We start from the raw sequence: 22,226 nt of genomic DNA on the forward strand, positions 1-22,226 counted from the left end.
TTTAATACCCACTATACCAGCACACGACACCGCGTGATCACCGAAAAAATCCCCAGTAAAAACCCTTGAACAAGCAGAGCACGGCGTCGAGACAAAGAACAATGGAACACCCAAGCGGTAGCGCAACACACATCGGTAAGTCTTTGCGTTCATCGTCTGACCCAACCCTGAAATAGGAACCGCCCGAAGCAAAGCAGAGGGGTGATTTCCCTGTTGCGATTTCCACAATGCTGATTGATGAGGAGATAAAGAAAAGGTGGATTCTGCAGAATCGGTAACCTTTGTGAAATATATATCTGCCAATTTCTTCATGAGTTTAGGGGCAGCGGCCTCACTAGGATTACTCAAATGGTCAGACTCCACCGTTCTATTGAACAAGCTCAACGCATCCTCAAAGGCTCGGCCAAGGCCAACATGCCGTAGAAGCCTTGTCTGCAACCCAGATGTTGATCTTCACCAAACCACCTATGCGCCCAAGCTGAGCCGGAGAAGAGGGGGCTTGCGGCTTGGAGAAACCATGAAGCACAAAACGAACAATACCAACTCCTTCATCCAGGGGTGACACAATCTCACTCGGACTATGACGACACTTAGTACGATGCGTATGCGTTTTGTAGCAAACCCCACATAACCAAATCCCCATACGCGAAAAAGTAACTTCAGTCTCAGTATAAACAACCAAATTAGAATTAAGAGAATGCCGTGTGATATCCCGCGCACCAATACAAAAATGACCATCACAAAGATGCTTGATAAGAGAACTTTTAGTAAGACCATTGCCACTTCCATCTTGACAACCACTAAGATCCACAAAGAGGCAATGAAACTTCACCCGAGCAATCGACATAGCTACACACAACCACCACCAAAAACCACAAGTGAAAACACCTTGAAACACCAACAAAAACCTATACAAGACAACCCAAAACAGCAAGCAAACCAACATTATTGTATCAAAATTTGCACCACAAACATAAGGTGCAATTTGATGGTGCAAACATGCTGCCGTCGCCTATAACAGCCCTTCAATAACGCACTAATACAGCACCCAAAACAGCACCAGAAACTGCAACAAAGCCGCACCAAAAGACAATTTAATAGCCTGTAATTACACCTGAATAACGCCCCCAAAAACCGCTGATATAACGTCAGAAAACAGAGGTCGTCGTCGGACCAATTAACGCCGGAAAATCAGCCGGATAGCTGCCACAAGAACGCCCAAAAACAGCCCCCTAAACTCGCTTGCAAGGCGACCAGAAAAGGCCTGAAAACAACCCTTATAACGCTTGAAAATCTGCACCGAAACACTACTGAAGGCTGCCGGAGAACATCGCCTGAGACTTTCAACAACCCTTACTATTATTATTATTTATACAATGATCAGATGTAAGCATATGCGATGCACCATTTTTAGTTATTGTGAAATCTGGAGCACTATGATTTTTACAAAAAAAAAAAAAAAAAAAAAAAAAAAAAAAAAAAATAAATTAATTTTTATCTATATAAATCATTTTTATTAATTATGAATCTTGAAAGATAATTTTTTGTATTATTTGATTAATATTAGGCCTGTTCATTTCACCTTACAAAAATAATATTCAGTAAAAATAATTTTAATTCAGTAAAAATAATTTTAGTTCAATAAAAATCAGGTTCTTTTAAAAAATATATAATAGAGAATCAGTAAAATAATTTCGGTTCAGCAAAAATAATTTCATTTCAGCAAAAATAATTTCAGTTCAGTAAAATTAATTTCAGTTTAATAAAAATAATTTAAGTTTAAAAAAAATAATTTAAGTTTAGTAAAATTAATTTTAATTCAGCAAAAATAAGATGAGGTGAACAAGACCTTAATTTACAATCTCATTTAGGTATTTATAATTAATTCAAAGTTGTAAATTATATTTCATTCAAAATTTACGGATCAGATCTCTAATAGCAAGCACTTATTTTTTAATAATTTGATTAAGTTTAACACTCATTCGTTATTTTTTGTTTGCTTATATGACAATGGAACATTTTAATTCTAAATAAAATTATAATCCTTTTATTTAATTTAAGATTTCGTATATTTTTTATGGATATCATTACAATCTCATTTGGGTATTTATAATTAATTCAAAGTTATAAATTATTTTTTTTCATTTAAAATTTACGGATCAGATCTCTAAAAGCAAGCACTTATTTCTTAGTAATTTGATTAAGTTTAACACTCATTCGTTAATTTTGTTTGCTTATATGGCAATTGAACATTTTAATTCTAAATAAAATTGTAATCCTTTTATTTAATTTAAGATTTCATATATTTTTTATGGATATCATTTGTCAGATAGATAATTTTTACTTCCATGTTCTAAACTTTACTCATAATTTTGAATCATATACTCTAAATATTTAATTATATGTTCTAAAATATTATTTATATGTTCTAAAATTTTACTCACATGTTCTAAACTTTAGATCTATTCTCATATAAGCCTATTCTCACTAGCTCTTGTGAGAACACCTAATACACATAAAAACACTTTTATATACCGTATAAGAATGAATTTGGGCAGTCAAGTTAGATCTAATCTAACCGGTGAAATTGCTCTTAAAATTATTGCAATTACATCAATCAATTTGATCAAACTTATTTGTACTCTTTGTCAAAAAAAAAAGACAAAAAAAAATAAATTTGTGTTATTCCATTGTTTTGGATATATGATGTTACTTTGTTTAATTTTCAGTTTTCAATTATTATGTACTTATTTATACTATATTTTGCTAAATTATACAAGGGGACACTTTATTGCTAGAGTTCCGACTTGATTCCCAATACGAGCAACACACCGTTAGATGTATCTACTATACAATGAACCGTAAAGTTGTTGGTTTACATACATCAATAACTGTGCTAGATATACAAAGCAATGGCATTACAAATGAGTCTCAGTTCATTTCTGATTCTTGATTTGCGAAATCATAAGCAAGCAGAGATAAGAGTCATCAACTATAGTGCCAAAGGAGGATCACTAATGAGTAAGCTTAAAATAAATAATGAAAATGATCGCAATGAGGAGAGCACCAATTACTCCACCAAAAATCCATTTGTTTTTGCTTATTCTTCGTGACATAGCAGTCAGGATCTTCTTACTTTTGTCAATGGCATTGTCTACCTCGTGAAGCTGCAAAACAAGGCGGTGATTTTCAAAACCGAGGTTCACTGAATAGCTTAGCATTAAGACTATCAATCTCTAATCACTTGTTTGCATTCTAGTGTAAGAGGGACTTCATGTTGTTGAATGTGAGCTCAAGATTGTAGAATATTAAACCCACCGTTCAAAGTGACCACTTCACTCTTTTCATTCCATATTTTCAGTTAACATAAACACGGACCATTATTTGTTTTGTTAAAAATGTACTATTCCTTGTCATTTTCACATACCAACGGAGTTAACTTTTTAACATTGGCCATTGAAAAAAACTCTTATAACTGCTGAAAATCATTTCAAAAGTTAGTTACATTGCCCTCATATGTCTTGTTTAGCTCCCAAGCCCCTCCATCCAACATGATTTACATATAAAAGAATGAATGCAGTTAAGCAAGGCATAAAAAGGATACCTTTGTGTGTGAATGTAGGAGGGTTTCACGCTGATTATTCAAATCTTGAAGAATTGAAACGCCCAACTCTTCGGTCTCCATTATGGTTCTCCTACTCTCCCTAATTCTGTCACTTGATTGATTTAATCTTTCAGTTGAAAATGCCAATCTTTCTCTCTGGTCTGAAGATGTCTGCACAACAGATGATCAATGTAGCTATTGCATGCTCCTTAATAGTGTAAAGAGAAATGAAATTGCAGAAATAGGAGACAGAAAATCGACTCAGCAAGTCAAAGGCATAAAATATATAAGTAATGCTGCATAGCTTGACAATTGTCTGGGGATGCAAGAGAAATAAATCTGTTAACGATGACACCACGCTGGTAATCTCAATAATCGTAGCAATATCAAGCTTTCCATAGCCAGAAGTTGCACCTTTCCACATCAGATACATGTAAAGTTATATATGTTGGTAAAATCATAATTGCTGACGCTACAAGTACAAATGACTAAAACTTAAGTCAGCTATGTAAAAAACAAGCTCAAAGGACTCCTCAGAAAAGTTGATTATTGTATATTTGTATGTCAGGAAAACCTAAATACAGATGTTGGAAATAAAAGAATCTCATTCAGAATTAAGAAAGTACAAGTAATTGAGGTCGAACATAAATAAATCCTGATGCACTGTGATTTACCAGCCAACATAATATTGATGGGTAAAATCATTGTTCTCATAAACAGGAGAGAGAGAGAGAAGACTGCTGGGTAAGTTATTTGAATATGAATATATATACTCCCTCCATTCCACAAAACCTTACTTATTACTCTAGGGCACATGGTTTTAAAAGAATTGTTACGGTGGGATTTGTTGAGAAAATTATGAATAATAAAAACGAAGTTGGGAGTATTTTATCAAGAAAAGAGACAGGATATTCATTCAATATAATATGGTTTAAAAAGGTTAGGGAACCAAAATTATATTAGGTGGACTCATACCAAACCAGGAAACGGGCAAGTAGGACAGACTAAAATAGAGAAATGGGTAAGGTTTGGAGAGAGAATTATGTAGAGAGCTATGCACACGTACCTTGTATGTATCTGCCATTCCAGCTTCTAGTAACTCTTCACGGGCAGACTGATCATGATTGGGTGAACTGATTCTCTTTGCTTCTCTTTTCAAATTATTCAAGTCAGATTTATACTCCCTCAGCTTCGCAAGAAGCATGGCTTTCATGTTAGGTTGTAAGCTTCTCACTTCAAGATCCATTTTCCGTATCTGAATAAATCCAAAGAATGGTTACAGCAAAAGATAATACCGACAAAAAACCCAAATCAATAAAATTGCAACTAGATAATTACCAATATATCAGCCTCATCCAGACCTGTCTTAATTTCAGTCAGCTTCTGCTGTTTCTGCTCTGAAATTTTTGCAATCAATATATGAAAAATCAGAATTCCATGCATTACAGATTGAATAATTCCACGTTACTATGAATGACAGATTTAAACAGATCCTTCAGAAATGAAAGGAGATTCACCAAATTATACAGGATCAAGGCCACAGCAAAGTAACAAGACTTGATATCAGAAAAATGAAGATTCTAACAGTGCTTAGAAACAAATACTACATGCTTTACTTCCTAAGATAAAAAGGATATGGCCTTTTCACACTCTAAAATTGCCCATGGCTACTAAATGACAGCAGGAGCCTTTCTCCCAAGTGAGGCTAATATGAAAAGGCAAAACTATGGACAAGATCTCTTTCTATACCCCTAAAAGGCACTAAATTCCATAAACATCATAAAGGAAGAATAACAGAAATATCTTGTTGGTAAAATTGCATTTAATTCAGAAGATATGCTCTTGGGCACTTGAACCTTCTTGGATCACATAGACATAAAAGGGCAGTGACTCCAGCAAGCAAAGACAAACATCAAAACATACAAGTATTACAGAAAAAGTAAATATAAAAGATTTCAGTGGCAAACAATCATAGAAACTTGAAAGTGTGAGAGTTCAAAACTTTGCCACTCCAATTGAAGTTGCACGCTACATGTCATGTCCTTGGGCTCAAAAGTCAAGAATAAATAATAATTAGTGGGCAAGGGAAAGAGGGAAGTATTTGAGCCTCATTCCCTACGTACAACTCATTAACGATTAACCTCTTAGTAATTTAATTTGGAGTAAAAATCTCAAAAACAGATTGTCCACCTATTTAATGGAATTTCGCCTCTATGCCCTAAATATTCCTTCAGTTTTCAAGGAAAAATTAAATCAGTTTGTCAGTGAGATGGGAGCAACCACAATACTAACTATTGGTCCCAGGATGGGTAGGGAGAATCATGGAATTAAAAGACGGTTGTTCCAGATTTTGGATTTGTCATTACACAAAACTCCATTACATAATCATATCTTTCTCCCCTCATCATCTGCTACGTAACAGTGACTCGCTGCATTAAAAAGTTTGTTTACTCGTTACTTCCATTTTTTTATTTAAATCGACCAAAAAAAATTTAGCTATTAACTATGTAGTTTAACTGCATGATATTTTGAGTAATTTACTGTTCACCAAATATGTCACCCATCCATATTATAATAGATTTGGCTATATTATTATTATTAAGCTGAAAGATATTTTTTATGTTTTAAAAATTTAAACAAGGCTTAAACCCATTAATGAGGATTTTTTTCCACACTGCATAGTCTGCATTAGCCGTGACCCATTCTATTTATCCATAACAAGCAGTTTCTGGTTCTAAGACAATGCGATCATTCCCACTATTGCAACTGCATGCGATTGTTTTCAATGGGAATATTAAACAGCACAATGTGAACAACAAAAACAGAATTATTTAAAACGAATACGCTTTGACCCCAAGCAAAACAGCATATATTACACAAAGCTAAATGGCATCAATCTTACTTTTTTTTTAATAAAATGTGACTTGAGAAAGTTTGTTTAATAAAAGTACTAGTCTTTGTTTAATAAAAAGTTGTAATGAATTTGAAAAAAAGGGGTGATCTGCAACATTTTTTTGAGAAGAGCAATAAACAATATAATGATTTTTGAAGCAACTACTAACTGATTGTAAATATATAAAGAAAAAAAATATATATTTGAGGTTAAAGAAAATATTATTGATCAAATCCAACATAACTTAGATGCAATAACACATGTAACCAACTTAATTACTTTGTAGAAGAGAAATTGGGCGTGAGTCCCTTGTGGTGGGCAATTGAATGAAGAAAGACCGTTACCTTTATAGGAAACACACGCAATGCGTGTGTGTGTGCAATATAAGAAATCTGTTAGGCTCAATTCCCCTCTTTATTCTACTAAAAAAACACTAAATATTAGTGGGTGCAAATTTAAAAACTGTTGATAAAAAATAAGTAAATAAATAAAAATTAGTAAAAAAATTATAAAAATAATTGTTATTAACAAAATTATAGAAATAATTGTTATTAAAAAAAAAACAGTTGATGAAGTCATGGAGTTTTTTTTTTTTTTTTTTTTAATTGAGTAATTAAAAAAAGGTTGATAAGTATGTATTATTATCCAAAAAATAGGATAGGATGGTAGTTTTTTGTTTTTATTTTTTATTTTTTTTAAAAAAGCTAAGGGGTAATTTGGAAAAGTGAAATTTATCACCCAAAATCCCTTTCACTTTATATATTAGATAATGAAAAGGTTAGTAACCTAAATGGAACGGACATAAATAAATGAAAAGTGAGAGTAGTTTTATGCAAAAAAAGAGGGAGTATCGAGTATATCTTTGAAGGCTATGTTACGAAGAAATGAAAATTTTGAAAACATTCATCAAGTATATTTACAGACTATAAATATGTCAAAAGACTTCAATATAATTGATCATCCTTGAAATTTGAAAAATATTCTTGATACTTTGAAAGTAATCCTGCAATATGCATGCTTTTAATAAAGTCTAATGACGGCTCATCATCTTATAATTTTGATATGTAAATGCACATAGGTTGCTCCCTTTGTCCCAATTTCATTGCCCCGTTTTCCTTATGTGTCTATTGCACGTTCATAGCTCAATTTTATTTTTAATAAGATTTCTCTCCCTACTATTTCCTATACAATTGGGGCTCACATGGTCACACCCACTCTGCCACTTCATTCCCTTTACTTCTTTAACCTCCTCAAAAATCATGCAAAATGGGAATAGGCAATGAATTTATGACAAAGGTAGTAGTTTGGAATCTGCCATGTGAAAGGTACAAAAAATGCTACTTTTAAAGCTAGACCCATAATGATACTCCTAACCCCTTTTAATTTAAAAAAAAATTACAGAGTAACATTTTTCATTTTTTTCACTTGATCTTTACCGCTGTCCTTAAAACATGAATATGGAATATATCTCCATTACAAAAATAAAAAATCAAGGAAGATTTTCCTTTAATGAATTTTGGAGAAAGATCAAATCACCCATGCCCTTAAGTTGCTTAAGAAAGCAATAAAATCCTAAAGACCTAAAATATGTTAAAATTTGATTTTTATGCTCCATGTAACATAAGTTTTGCCCCTCTTCAACAAAAGCACTTATGGATCCTCCTTGAATACATGAAAAATTAAAGCAAATTCGGAGAGACAAGAAAACACCTTTCCTTGAGTGAAGAAAATGAAATGGAAAGAAAGGATGGAATTATCATCCCCATGTCTAGTGTCTACACAAAATTCCACTAATCAGCTTTACAAGGGGATGGCCATATTACTGTTATGGATTTCACTAATGAGGGTTTCTATATGACATTATTGGTTTAGCCTCATTAGTAGTGACTGGGATTTTTCACTGTAATTAAGAACTGAAAAGGTGGCTTTAATCATAATTTTAAACTGAAAAAGAGCAAAGGCTCCATCCTCCCTTCCACCCCACTTCTAACCACTATCTCACCTCATAGCACACTTATGAAGCAGTAAGCATTTATCTCACCTTAGGATCGCACTTGCATCTAGGCATAAACATTGTTAAGTGAAACATTATCATCATAACTCCTACTGACATGGCAACCAAACATAGAAAATGACCAATCATAATACAACTTAACTATACTTACAAAGGATAATCCTATGAGGACCATTAAATCGTTAGACAATTAAATTGATTCATTCGTGAATACACTCACATAGGAGGTCACTACATCAGCATGATAACACCTTAGATCACCTAACAATTCTCTCTCTTTTAATTTTTTATTTTATTTTTGGTGCACAATTGCAACACAATTTATGCTTTATGCATCGGTGCCCAATGAAATTTTATATTACCAAACAGAAAAAACTGCTTCATAATTTATACCAAATTAACATAACCACAATCTAGAGAGCTCTCTAGTCTCAACCAAGTCAGACCTCTCTAGGCAATCAACACTAATTCATCACATCTAACCACAAATGAGTTTGCAACACCATGCCATTAAAACAAAATATATCCTCTAACGCCGTTACAAAGTTATGCAAAACCAATCACTTCCCATAAGACACCACTTTCATCGTCTCACTGGAATAATGAAATCACTCGTATCTACTATTCTACTCACTCGAAAATGATATTCATCAAAGCTGACTGGATCACGCGTCATTATTCTGCTACTCTATATAGATATATGATCCCTAACACCCCCACCCCGGCCCTCCCAACTTCCTCCAACTAGCTACAAAACCAACAACAGAGTCTAGAATGGATCTTACCAAGGATCGAAGACTACGAAATCAAAGGAAACATTACTCATAACTAACTCAAACCCACAAATTCCATAACAAGTTGAAAAACACATCAAACTTTTCAATAATTCAAACCCTCCACCATAATCTCACAAATCCAGAACCAACGCAATTACAGGAAGCAATTCATCATCAACAATTACACTCTTCAAACCCTTTTCTAGTTTTCAAAACCCTAATCATATAAACAATCAAATTCCCACAAACTAAAGCAACAGAACAACAAATAAAAAAAAAACAATCACACGCAATTCGATCGAATCCAAACATAACTGCATAAATAAATCCGGGAAAATAGGAGAAATTAAAATATATATATATATATATATATATATATATATATATATATACCTTGATCTGAGAGAAGAGAAGCGGAGGAACATTTATTGGAGAGATTGGCAGATAGCTCACAGTACTGACGCTCGTAGCCATCAAAAACCTCACTCATTTTAGAGGAGAGAGAAAGTGAGAAGCTTTCGACAATGGCGAATCCAAGAAGAAGAGTTCTGTTAGGTGAAGGAAGAATTCAGACAAAGGCCTTTTTTCCTGCTTCTTGCTTTGTGAATGACTTAAGTTTTGCATAACAAACATTGAAAATAAAATTTGGGATTAAGGAGAATAGGAGATTGAGATAATTAAGACTTTTACGCAGAGGTAAAGCTTTCCAAGTGACGAAATGTAACAAGTATTTAAAAACAATCGTAAATGAAAAGTGGAGCAAGTATTTAAAAACAGTCGTAAATAAAAAGTGGAGCAAATATTTAAAAACGGAGGGATTCAAATAATTATGGAAAGAACAAATAGGATCCAAGAGAGGTTATAAGACTCATCACCAAATAGGACCCAAGAGAGGTTATAAGACTCATCACCAACCAAATTTCACATCTCAATAATTATGGAGTATGTGAGATTTTAGAGGAATTTAACGGCTTCATTACCCAAGGGATTAAACAAGAGACTTGTGCTTATTATGTCGAACGAAATGTGAATTAAGCTTGTTAGATGAGGAATGCATGGTGGACAACTGGACACCTGACTTTATTCACAAAAAGGAGTCTTTGTGGACTAACGAAGCCATGGAAAGACTCATAATTGTGCATCTCTCATTTCTTTGAATTGTACGTCTTGTGAGGTTAAACTTCTAAGCTTTTGATTAATTCATAATTAGGGATGACAGGCTGATATAGTTTCATGGATTCCGCACCACACCCGCCCCAATTAGAGTGGGTATGGGTATGACTTAAATGGATAGTGGGCAGTTATGGATATCAAAAGTTACCCCCACCATGGGTAATGGGTAGGGAGTGGATTTGAAATCAAAACTCCATACCGGCCTAACCCACCTCACAACCCTCCGCCCGTCTAATCTCCACCTTGTTTTCACAACTATTTGTATATACTTTTATGTTTTTTGAAATAAATAGTCTCAAGCGGGTATAGGTGGATAATATACATGTATATGTAGGGTACGGCATAGCCAAATAGGTGGATACTAGGTTAGAATCCGTGCAATACACGATTTATATAAAATCTATTTTTATAATTTGTACATTTTACCAAAATAGATAAATATAAATAAGAGTTATGCATCTTGTTTCTTCAAAAAAAAAAAAAGAATTATGCACCTTGTAAAAAATATTTGTAATTTTAAAATTTTAGATTTTCATCAAAATTATGATATAATACATGTTCAACGTCGCTTAATACATATTTCAATGTATGAGTCCATTTATTAGTGTGCTATTTACAACTGTTTCATTTTTTTTAGAATAAATGGATAGATTATAGTTGTAATGTAGAAGCTTCTAATATTCAAATTTCAAAAATGTTAAATATGGTAGCTTCACAAAAAAAAAAAAAAAAAAAAAAGATGACATCATCCTTGCATTTAGGCGAGAATTTTTTTATTATGAGAGTAACATATGGACAGTGATGACATCAGCAACGTTTTGTTTTAGTAATAGTTAATAGATTTACTTGGGTGGTGAAGCAAGCGAAGAGTTAGATTTATACTCACTTGGGTGGTGTGATAAGGATGTTAAAAACGTACCCGCTTAGGATAGTAGATGCGTGGTGGGTGTGGGTGTGGGTATGAGAGAGAGGCTATTCGCAATTGCACCGTCCGTCTGTCATCTCAAATCATAATACAAAATTCAGGTAGTCTTATTGAGATGGGGGTAATTCAATGCATCAAAATTTGTGAGGATGAGTAAAGGCTTTTAATGATTCATATCCTAGAGTGGTCTATGTGATAAACTTGATAAAATCAATCACCTACTTAAGTGTGAAGGTTGGTCACCTTATACCAAAGTTCTGGGCAATATGTCTAGAACATTCATGAGCATCCTAAATATAACGGTCGATATTGATTAGTTGATTATCACGATACTCGCAAAATTACAATGTTTTATGGTAAAGATATGTGTAATTGGGATTAGTTTCTTGGTTGAGAGAGTTCCAGGTTCATTCATTCCCTTAATGTTATCCAATTTTCAATTAAGTACAACACAATTTTTTTCAATGTAGCCAAAAGCTCTTGGCATTCAAGCATATGAAATGGGCATCCATTCCCAATAAGATACAACTTGAAACTCTTAACATTCAATTTCTCATCAGATAGCATATTAATCATCAAGTGGGTCAACTCCAAAAAGATCATTAGAAAATCAATTTGTTAGGTTCAAATCATATATTGTATCAATATGGAATCAAAACTTAGTTTTTAATGGGCTTAATTCACTTTTTTTTTTTTTTTTTTTTTTTTTTTTTGCATCAGTAATTCAGGAAGGATGAAATGAGTCTGTAGGGAATATAATGGTTAGAAATCCATCTCAGGCTCTTAGCAATAATATAGTTCCAAATGAAAGAAAGGATGCAAATTAGAGCAGATATAAAATACTGCATGGTCAAAGTTTCAACACAAAATATCTAAATAGTACCCAAATTCCAAATTGCTGTTTAATTGTTTATTAAGCTTTTGTATACTTTTAAAAATTAAAAGGCACTACCAGCACTTCCTATTTTAGGTTTTCCCAAAAAAAAAAAAAAAAAAAATGCCAATCCAAGCGAAGATAAATGTTTCACTTGGTATGTGCATCAGCAATCAAGAATTTTATTAAGGGGTAAAGATACAAGATGACAATTAACAGTTAACATAGAATGGACTAAAACTTTCAGGATGAATATCTGTACATCAATTACACAACGATATTATGCTCTAAGTCTAACTTGTAACTATCTAAATCGAGGAGCAGCAAATTTTCTCTTTTACTGACTAATCAAAATATTCAAGGTACATTCATTTTGTTCTATATACCTAGGAAAACTGCAGAACCTCAAGAAACCAGTCCGAGAAAATTCTATCTTCAACACCATCTGGCTAACTGAACAAAACACATGACAGAATTGTGTACATACTTTCTCATTCTCTCCTCTACAACCTACATATCATATCAACCACCCTATGTATAAACCAGCAATCAGTCGATTACACACTTCAGCCGTTAGGCAGACCATCATCTCACTCATAGTATGCAGAAATGAGAACATTGTCTCCATTGAGATTAAGCTTGAGAATGAATCACAACATCAGCTTTCTGAGGCCACAGGTTCAGCAGAAGTTTCATTACTGCTGTCTTCAACTCCTGCGCTTGGGAATACTTCAGATTGCAAAGATGGAGAGATATTGTTAACATGCAACCATGTTAATTCCCACAAACTATCTCCACCTAATGCACTCCTCTGAGCAAGGACTCCACTGTTCTTCATTTCTACTAGTGTGTTCTTCAATAGTTCTAACACTAGCTCTTGGAGCTTTTCACTCTTCTTTCCTCTAATTTTGACTTTCATATATTTTTCCATCCGACTAAGAACGCCCAGCCATAGTTTGCAAAATGCTGTCAATTGAGAGAGTTCAGGGAGTAATTGCAGAAAAACCTTAGAGAGGAGCTTTATGGCAATAATTTGTGTCCCTTCCATGTTACGATAGTCCTTCTGAGAATGCCCCTGGGCAATTTCAAGCAAATCATCAAGCATTGTGAAGATAACCATATCAAAACATTGCAACCAGAGACTGTGTGCAAGATGGACTTCATCCATTTCAGTCAAGCACTTCTCCAAGGATGAAACAGCATGATTTCTGACTTCTTCTCTCTGGTCCAAACAAACTTTTCTTAGGGCCTGCACAAGTCTCAGCCACATCTCCCCAATGTCCTGAGACATTTTTACAGCATCCTCCTCCACAGCTTCCTTGGTTTCACAAATCCACTTCACTAGACAACCCACAGAATCAGTCATAAGATCCAGAGCACGAATGGATCGGTCAGATTGTCCAACACGAGACTCTGCAAATTGTCTAGCAGAATCTATACACAAAATGAAATTAGAAGGCAACAAATGGGCCCCCTCAGACATCATAAACACCAAAGCATCAAATCCTGATTCAGAAGCTTCTGGGTGTCGGGCGGTGACAGAAAGAAGAGAAGTAATGGTGCGCCAACCCATTTGTGATCGAATGTGAGTGGCATTTGCTTTGACCAAGCGAGTCACCTCTTGGGTGATCTGCTCACAGTATGCATCAGCAACTCGAGCATCGAGCTTGAGCACCAACTGCAGAGATCTAAGAAGCTCATCAGCTAGGTTTTCTTTATAAGGAAGCAGTCGCTGGCATATACGAAGAAGTCCAAATACAGCTTTCTCAACCAAGGCACAGGGCATGACAGTGGACTGTACAATATTTGCAATATGCTCATAGACCCCCTGCCAAAGAAGAACAATCCTATCTCGGTTGTTCAATGTAATAGCAATTAATAATTCAAGGCAGAAAACAGCAGTGTCTTCATCTTCTGGTGAACCAGCCCCTTTCTGAGGCCTACCAGCAGCCCATATGAGTGCTCGTGCAAGCTGCAATAGAGATTCGGCTTGAAGAAACTTGCTCTCTGTAAATATATTGTCAACGTGACACTTCTGGATTGTCTGGAGTGTACGCTGATGAGCAGCAAGTTGTTGCTCAGTGGGCTGTGACCTGGGCTCCTCTGTTTCCAGAGATAACAATTGGCTGAACCGGCCCATCAGCCCAGAAGACCTCCTAGGAGTACCCATGGATGGCAAATGAGATGCAGATAATGAGTTTGTGAGGGGCTTCCCTTGCCCAGGATCAGAAGATAGCTCTGAGTCATCCGTAGCATCACTAGCAACACGGGCAGGAAGAAGACCAAGCTTGTGCAACCTTAATATGCAGTCAAGGATATTTCTCCACCCTGTGCGAATATAGTCCCCATAGCGATTTGCAATAGTGAACACCGTAACAGTGGCCATCCTAGCTTTCATGTCATCACCAAATGCCAAAACAGGTTCTTCGACAGAAGATGAATTTAAAAGGGTTGTAAACTTGCAAAGAGAAACAACTAAATCATCAAGAACATCTTCAAGATGGTGGCAGGCTGATATCTTTGCGACAGCTAAGAAGCCATCAATGCAAGTTCGATAAACTTCTTCATGTTCTGCATGATCAAAAACCACAGAAATGGCAGCAATTGTTGGACCGGACATTATAGCAAACATATCATGATCAAGATAAGCCCTTGTATCTGCCACAATATACGGTGCAGTTTTCTTACATTTGTGCATTAGATCGATCCACCGGCTTGGATTCATCTCAGCAAATCCGGCACCCTGTTCAGGTGTTGTGCGAATCTCATTTTTGCAGATAGAATGGTATAATTCTGACAGATATTCACGTGGGAGATCCTCACCATCATTTATATGCCGGTTATTGCGAATAAAGTCCTCTTCAGTCATTTTTTTCTTAACTTGTACATTGTGCAGATCCGTGTTCAGCATTATGATGGAATATGATAGTAAAAATGCAGCATCTTTGTTGGCCAAAATATGTGACGACTGTTCATAGTATCGTTCTGAGAATGCCTCAAGCACTCTCTGTATCTTTTGTGACTCTCCAGGAAGTCTGAAAGTTTCCAAAAATAGTCTCAGAGCTGTGTCCAAATTCATATCTTGGAAATCAAAAGTCTGAGCAAATTCGTGAAGAACTTGAACACAAAATTCATCATGGTTACCTAGAAAATCCCCCACAAGATTTTTATCTAACCCAGCAGTATATCTGAAGAAGCAAGCCACACTCTGCGGATCAAGTTTTTCAGGCAACAAGTGTGTCCCTTGAAGAAACTCTAACCCTTTTTTAGGATCCCGATTAAAGTGATCAGCACCAATCATCAATCTTCTCTTGATATATTTCCTACGACGGACAAATGGAACCCAGTGATTAGGATCACTATAATTGTCACATTTCACCATCCAAAATGGAGCATACTCCTCAAGACTCACAGGTGCCTGCTCCAAGCCAAGAGATCCATTGCCAATCCTTTCAGCCATCCCCTGAATAACAGCTATCAGCCCATCAAGAGCAAGAATGTGCATAGAAGACAGAGGAGAGTTTACAGGAAAAGCACTCTTTGACAACAAGTTAGCAAGATCTTCAAACACATTGCTGCATGTTATGTCGCAATCTAAGTTAGCATACATCTCTACCATAAATGTCTTTTGCCTACAGAAGTCAACAAGGGCCTCCATTGCAGCCTCTTGCTGCTGGTAAGAAGCACCATATCTGCTCTGTGCAAGTCTTAAGATCACGCAAGAAAAGAAAGCCTCGAGTTGTAATTTAAGCTCCATTCGTAAATGATGGTATAGATTCAGAGCTATACTACAAACCATAGAGAGAATCAGAGGACTTGGTGACAGACCAAAAAGCATCAAGTTGCGGAAGAGGTCGTCCTGTATCAAGTTTAGTAAGCTGGGATGACTGAGAAAAGAAGCCCCACCTAACTCAATAGCTGAATTTATGAGACCCAAGGCAAAGAGAGGTGCATCCTCATCAACGGCCAAGCCATTAGATCTAGGACCAATTCCAATGTGGTCGACAACATTAAGCAGTGAACACAGAAAATTAAAGATCTCAAACATAGAAGGTACTCCATACGGCTCCGTCATCACATGTAAATCATATGCCTTTGACTCCTTCCCATTCTCAGCACCATTTTCATCCACAGCACCAGCACCCACACCCACCGGAGCTATTGAACCAAAATTAGCAGTGGGATCATCATATTCAGAATTACCATTTCCATTATTGAACAGCACAGCTGAAAAATTGAATTCGTTATCAAGGCCACCAATCTGCATGAGGATAAAAGATTCAATTACATGACCTATCGGTAAAGTTGTAATAGGTAAACTCAATGTATAAAATGTAATACCATTCACCACAATGCAACCCACTTTAATATAAATTAAAAGAAAAAGATTTTTTATAAACAAAACATTTAATATATAGTCATATGATTGACATTAATTGACATGAGGAATATTTCGTTGGATAAAAACTTTATCCCAACATATAAGGCAAAAGGAAATTGCCAACATAGCAAGACATGCCTCTCCAACATAATCAAAGAACCTAAAAGTAAAATGAAGGTCTCGAGAAGATCCTGCAGTGATGGTCATGATGATCTTATGAATTTTTGTGATTGAATTGGAGATGGGATATCAACTTGGTTCAACAACCTAAAATGGATAATAAACAATAGATTAAAAGTACACCCCTGTAATACTGTATGCAGTGGTGTGTTCCAACTAGCACAAACAACAAAAAATCTCCTTTCCCTATCACAATCAGCCACCTTCCCTTTCTCCAAAGTAGTCATCACCTTTGAATGGGTAGTTACTAGCCAACAAACCCTAGCTGGAATTTTGTGTGTGTGATCTTCCTTGCCTGTGCCCATTCAAAAGATGTATGTACACAATACACCTAAGCAGCACTGAAACTTTTAGAATCTGGCATTCCAGCGTAATGTAAAATCATTTCAGAGATTGAAACAACCAAATGCACTAGAACGTCTCATAAAGAAAAGGGAATCTCCCAAAATATAGTCCAAATGTCCAAATCATAGCGCTGACGGCAACAGTTTATCATTGACTTCCCAGCAAGGTGCATCTTTGCCCTTAGTGTTGATAATATATTTGATGGTATTGTTGACTTTATTTGCTATTGGACTATGTTACATGGACTCGGGAACGGGTGTCGGACACGGACACATGTCCAAGTGTCCGATCCGACAAGTTCCAAAAATTTAGGACACAGGGACTCTGTCCGATATTTGGACACGGGTATGGGGACACGTCAATACGTCACTTATATTTAATAAATAAATTATACTTCCTCCATTTCTTTTTAGTTGACACGTTTCTTTAGTCACGTTTGCCAATGCACAAATTCAACCATTAATATCTTTAATTACCAATAAGCAAAAATTATGAAAATTTGATATATTGAAAATATATGTCGTGACAAATCTAACAAGATCCCACATGACTATATTTTTCATTACGTATAAAGCACAAAACACGGTCAAAAGGGAGTGTGTGAATAGTGTTAAAGTCAAAACGTGTCAACTAAAAAATAACGGAGGTAGTATATTACAAAAGCTTTAAATTATTCATTATGTCCACCCCTATTTTTTTTATGTTAATTCTTTCCTCGGTAAATTCTCCCAATAAATGGCATTCTTCTTATCTCTATCTTCTCTATATCAATGGTGGTCTTTGAACAAGATGTGTGTTTCTTTCATGTTTCTCCTCTTTTTTCCTCTCCACTCTTAATGGAAATGTCCGAGTGCACTATGAAGGGTTGTCTGTGTCGTGTCGTGTTGACATGGACAATTTGCGATTTTAGCCGTGTCCGATTAACATAGCTATTGGAGCCTTAGCTTCCGTGATCACTATATGTAAGTGAGCAAGGACAAATAAATATGGTTTCAGAAATTATTTCATGTCTCACTTTATCTAGTTTTGGACATAGTTTCCCTGTTTTTTAATTCTTCATTCCCTAATTCCATATCCATTTCTGCTTCTGCTCCTTGTGATTCCTCTCATTTTATCTAGTTTTGGACATAGTTTCCCCGTTTTTTAATCCTTCATTCCCCAATTTCCATATCCATTTCTGCTTCTGCTCCTTGTGATTCCTAGATACACACTCACATAATCACATTAAGAGTGGGATGGACCTTCTTGCCCGCAATGGAGGGAAGCATTGCTACCGCATCAAGAAATGAGAAAAACCAAGAAAGAAATAACCAAACATGTTCTAAAAGACTTAAAACATAGACCCATACACTTGGCCTTTGTTGTTCTTTTAAGTGGAGATGGAGACAAGATGTAAAGAGCTAGTGGGAAGATGAAAAGAGGGCTACCAACTGATGATGTATCCAGATCCATGGCAAGTGGAAAATCAAAATAAGAGACACCCAGTGAACAGTGAGGAGGGAAACTTCGTTAGAATTACCATGCTAAAAGAGACAAACATTTCCTTAAGCTAAATTAAGCATGAGCTTAAAGTGTGACTCTGCTTTGTCTTACAGACGGTATCTCGGTAAACCAATAAAATCCTAAAAGCTGTTAAAACATAACACATAACAGCCATTAGAATGGCGACATGACTGATAGGCTTTCTTCCCCTAGGCTAAATTTAACATTAGAACTTTCCTAATAGCTGGTAATCTGGTATAAACTAGGCAATTTCAAACCTAAATTTGGAAGAACAAGTAAGCATACAAGGAAAAAAAAAAATTGTAAAAATGAATGACATAACTGTTTTTAAGCCATAGAGATTAGAAAGGCGGGATGAGCTGTACCTCTGAATTTATTGAGCCTCTGTTGACCACGGAATTCTCCATGCCCTCAACTTCCGGAAGATGTGAAAAGATACACCTAACAAGTTCACGCATTGTATGCGCTGCCATTCCTTGCAACAATTCACCTTTTGTTGTGGCTTGATGAACAATTCGGAAACAGGTATTAACTATAGTACAAACATGCTGATTACTCAATACAACAGATGCTTTACATTTCATACAAGCCAGCAGAACCTGAAGAATCTTGGTCAAAACAACCTCTTCTGATGCAGGATCAGTCACCTCAAACCGACAACTGGTAACAGCATCAACAACCAAATGCATGGCATCTTCAATATTTGCGGTGTTAAGATCAAGCACGTCAAGAGTTAAGATCTTGTACACAGATGACAAAGCAACACTAGTAATGGGAGCGCCAGTTTCATCAGAACGAATAACATCTAAAAATGGTTGGAGGTACAAAACAGGATTGATATTATGCCACTGTTGTTGCCACACAAAGACTTGCTTGCGCAACGCTTTCAAAGATTGGATAAGAGAATGTTCTAATTGGTCATCCCCTGACATGTAGCGACCACCCCATCTCACATTCCTTCTCATGATTGCCAATACAGCACCAATTTCTGAGTTAATCATACATGATAAAGCAGCTTTGTCGGATGATGTAACTTCAGATTCTTCAGGTTCTTCTTCAATTGCCTTTATACCAGATTGCATCTTCAGACGGCCCATGTTCACACTATGAGTTTGTAAACCAAAAAGTTCACAGAAATGCACAGCCAATATCTGAAATAAGCAACACAAGGAGCCAAGTCATATCACTAGAACCTAACAGGAGTGACAGCTAAGCAATTAATCAATGAATGTTGAGGAACTACAATACAGAAAGATACCTACTGGAACCAATAAAAATACTCCATCTAATCCTAAAAAACAAATAGTCATTTTAGCGACTTTTGTTCGTATCAAGAATTCAGTTCGATCTACTTAAATATGCACTGGTAATCGTATCGAAAAATGAAAAATGGTACTTAACATTGCATTGTTAAAATAAGATGACCTGTTAAGGCTGTAATCCTACAATGTTATTATTAAGTGAAAATTGCTGTACCGTGGACTTGAAGGATTACTTGAATTTTGGATCAAAAGAGCAAGGGAAAAATGACTTGTATTTTGAATTGTCGAAGAATTAACTCTCTTTTATTTTATTTTAGGGACGGAGGGAGTATAAGTGACTAATGATTTCAAGGGCTGATAATTCTAGAAATCCACACATTTCCTTCTACAAAAACTAACACCTAAAACAACAATTTCTATAATACTGATACAAACTTCTACATGCCCTACATTGCAAATGAAACTCCATAATATTTTTCTATATACTACTTCCATTTCAAATTATTTGCAATGATTGGACATTTTCTACTCACACTTTATGTCAAATCGTTGCAAATAATTTGAAACGAAGGCAGTAATAAGACGGTTACGGACAGTAGTTGGCCACAGGTTATAATGACACAAAACACCATCAACGCCTTCCTTCGATCACCATATACAGGCCTGTCCCTAAGCTAATTTCATAGTTCAATTCTAACATTAAAGCGTTCTGCAACACATTAGCAACCAGATTTGATTCAATTATCACATAAACAATTCTAGGGAGGAAAGGCATATTTGATTCAATCATCAATTTTCTAGCAACATAATTGCTGGTATGACCTTTCATATAATCTTAGTCATTAGAACCAGTAGTTCAAATTTTCGAACCCTAAACTTACTACACTGACAGTTAAATCAAATCAGATTAACGATAAACCCTTGATTGTGAAATTGACATGATGATTACAAATAAAAACAACAAATTACCTAAGAAGCTCCTTCAATGGCGGATGCAAGTATCAGAAGGCGCTTCAATGGAGAACGTTGACTGCACTTCAATGGAGAACTGAGAGAGACGAGCAGGAGGAAGAAGAAGAGGAGGTAGGGGCTACGCTGATCAGTTTTTTTTTTTTTTTCCTTATTGGCAATTACTGTTCAATGGGTTCAAGTGGCCAAGTGGGGCCACTTTCATTTCTCTTTTATTTCCACATTACAATTCTCGATTTTCAATAAATAGAAACGAAATTTTGTACCCCGTTTGCTCAAAATATAAAAATATTAAAGTATGATAATTGGGATAGGGCTGTTTATCGGTCCAAGAGCGGATCAGACCGAAAAGACGGGGCAAATTACAGACCGAGCTACTTTAGACCGATTTTAGATTTTTCTTTAAAAAAATTCTAAATCTTTAATAATTTTATGGAAAACTCAAAAAATAAAGAAAAAAAAATTATATTTTAAAGTGTCTTTATGTATGTTTAGTACAAAAAAGCTCATTCAATTAAAGTTTTCTAAGCTTATTCAGGACACTCTTAATCATTATTTAAGGTTTTATGCATAATTTTAAGCAAAAAAACGATTCGGTCAAAGACCGATTTTTATAGGGTTTAGACCAGATCGAAGATTAGAAAAATAAATTTCTCAATCCGGAAACCAGACTGGTTATTTCGGTCCAGTCCGGTCCATTTTTCGATCCGGACCGATATTTAAACACCCTTAGTTGGGGGTCCACTAAGAGAGAAAAAATAAGTAAAATATTGCAAAAGGCTTCCAAAAAAGAAAATGGAGCAAGTAATAAAATACGGCTACAAAAAAGGTGGAGCGAGTATTTTATCACCTACAAATACCCACTTTTTGAAATTATCACCTCAAAAAAATTTACTTTAAAAAACCACCTAAAATGACAAAAAAAAAACCGTTGAATCTTGATTTTCGATCAAACAACTTCTCCTATATCGTCGATTTCTCTCATCACTCAAATTTCTTGAAATTAAATCTAAACTTAGTTTATTGCAAATTCAGCACTTAGAGGTCCAGTTAGATAACCTTGCATGTGTTCAAATTTTTTAGAGAGGCAAAGCCGGGGTGGAGGCCTGGAGGGTGCAAATTACATTAATCAGTGCTTAAACATGCTAAACAATGCTAATTTGAAGGTTCAGGTTGTGCACATTTATCGAGAAGACAATCAAGTAGCAGATTGGTTGGTCAACCATGGGATTACGCAAGACATTTGGCTCATTATTTATATTTTTGTTCCCGTTTATCTTAGTAGAGTTCTAGAGGAGGATACTAGGAGCGTGACTTTTCCACGGCT

The 22,226-nt window shown here is 35.5% G+C and overlaps 2 protein-coding genes across 2 annotated transcripts; both read right to left on the minus strand.

Moving 5' to 3' along the window:
- Nucleotides 1-2,807: 2,807 nt before the first annotated feature.
- Nucleotides 2,808-9,972, minus strand: LOC110713120 (vesicle transport v-SNARE 12-like). The gene is made up of 5 exons (XM_021891587.1): nucleotides 9,681-9,972; nucleotides 4,943-5,001; nucleotides 4,671-4,859; nucleotides 3,605-3,775; nucleotides 2,808-3,167 (listed from the first exon to the last, which is right to left on the minus strand). Exons 1-5 carry the CDS (start codon nucleotides 9,775-9,777, stop codon nucleotides 3,015-3,017), a joined length of 669 nt encoding a protein of 222 aa, XP_021747279.1. The 5' UTR covers nucleotides 9,778-9,972; the 3' UTR covers nucleotides 2,808-3,014.
- Nucleotides 9,973-12,419: 2,447 nt separating this feature from the next.
- LOC110713128 (ARF guanine-nucleotide exchange factor GNOM-like) lies at nucleotides 12,420-21,425 on the minus strand. The gene is made up of 3 exons (XM_021891600.1): nucleotides 20,900-21,425; nucleotides 19,034-19,819; nucleotides 12,420-16,520 (listed from the first exon to the last, which is right to left on the minus strand). The coding sequence occupies exons 2-3, from the start codon at nucleotides 19,763-19,765 to the stop codon at nucleotides 12,918-12,920; spliced, it is 4,335 nt and encodes a 1,444-aa protein (XP_021747292.1). The 5' UTR covers nucleotides 19,766-19,819; nucleotides 20,900-21,425; the 3' UTR covers nucleotides 12,420-12,917.
- Between the last annotated feature and the right edge of the window lie 801 nt (nucleotides 21,426-22,226).

Source organism: Chenopodium quinoa, unplaced genomic scaffold, assembly GCF_001683475.1.
Source record: "Chenopodium quinoa cultivar QQ74 unplaced genomic scaffold, ASM168347v1, whole genome shotgun sequence".
Taxonomy (NCBI): domain Eukaryota; kingdom Viridiplantae; phylum Streptophyta; class Magnoliopsida; order Caryophyllales; family Amaranthaceae; genus Chenopodium; species Chenopodium quinoa.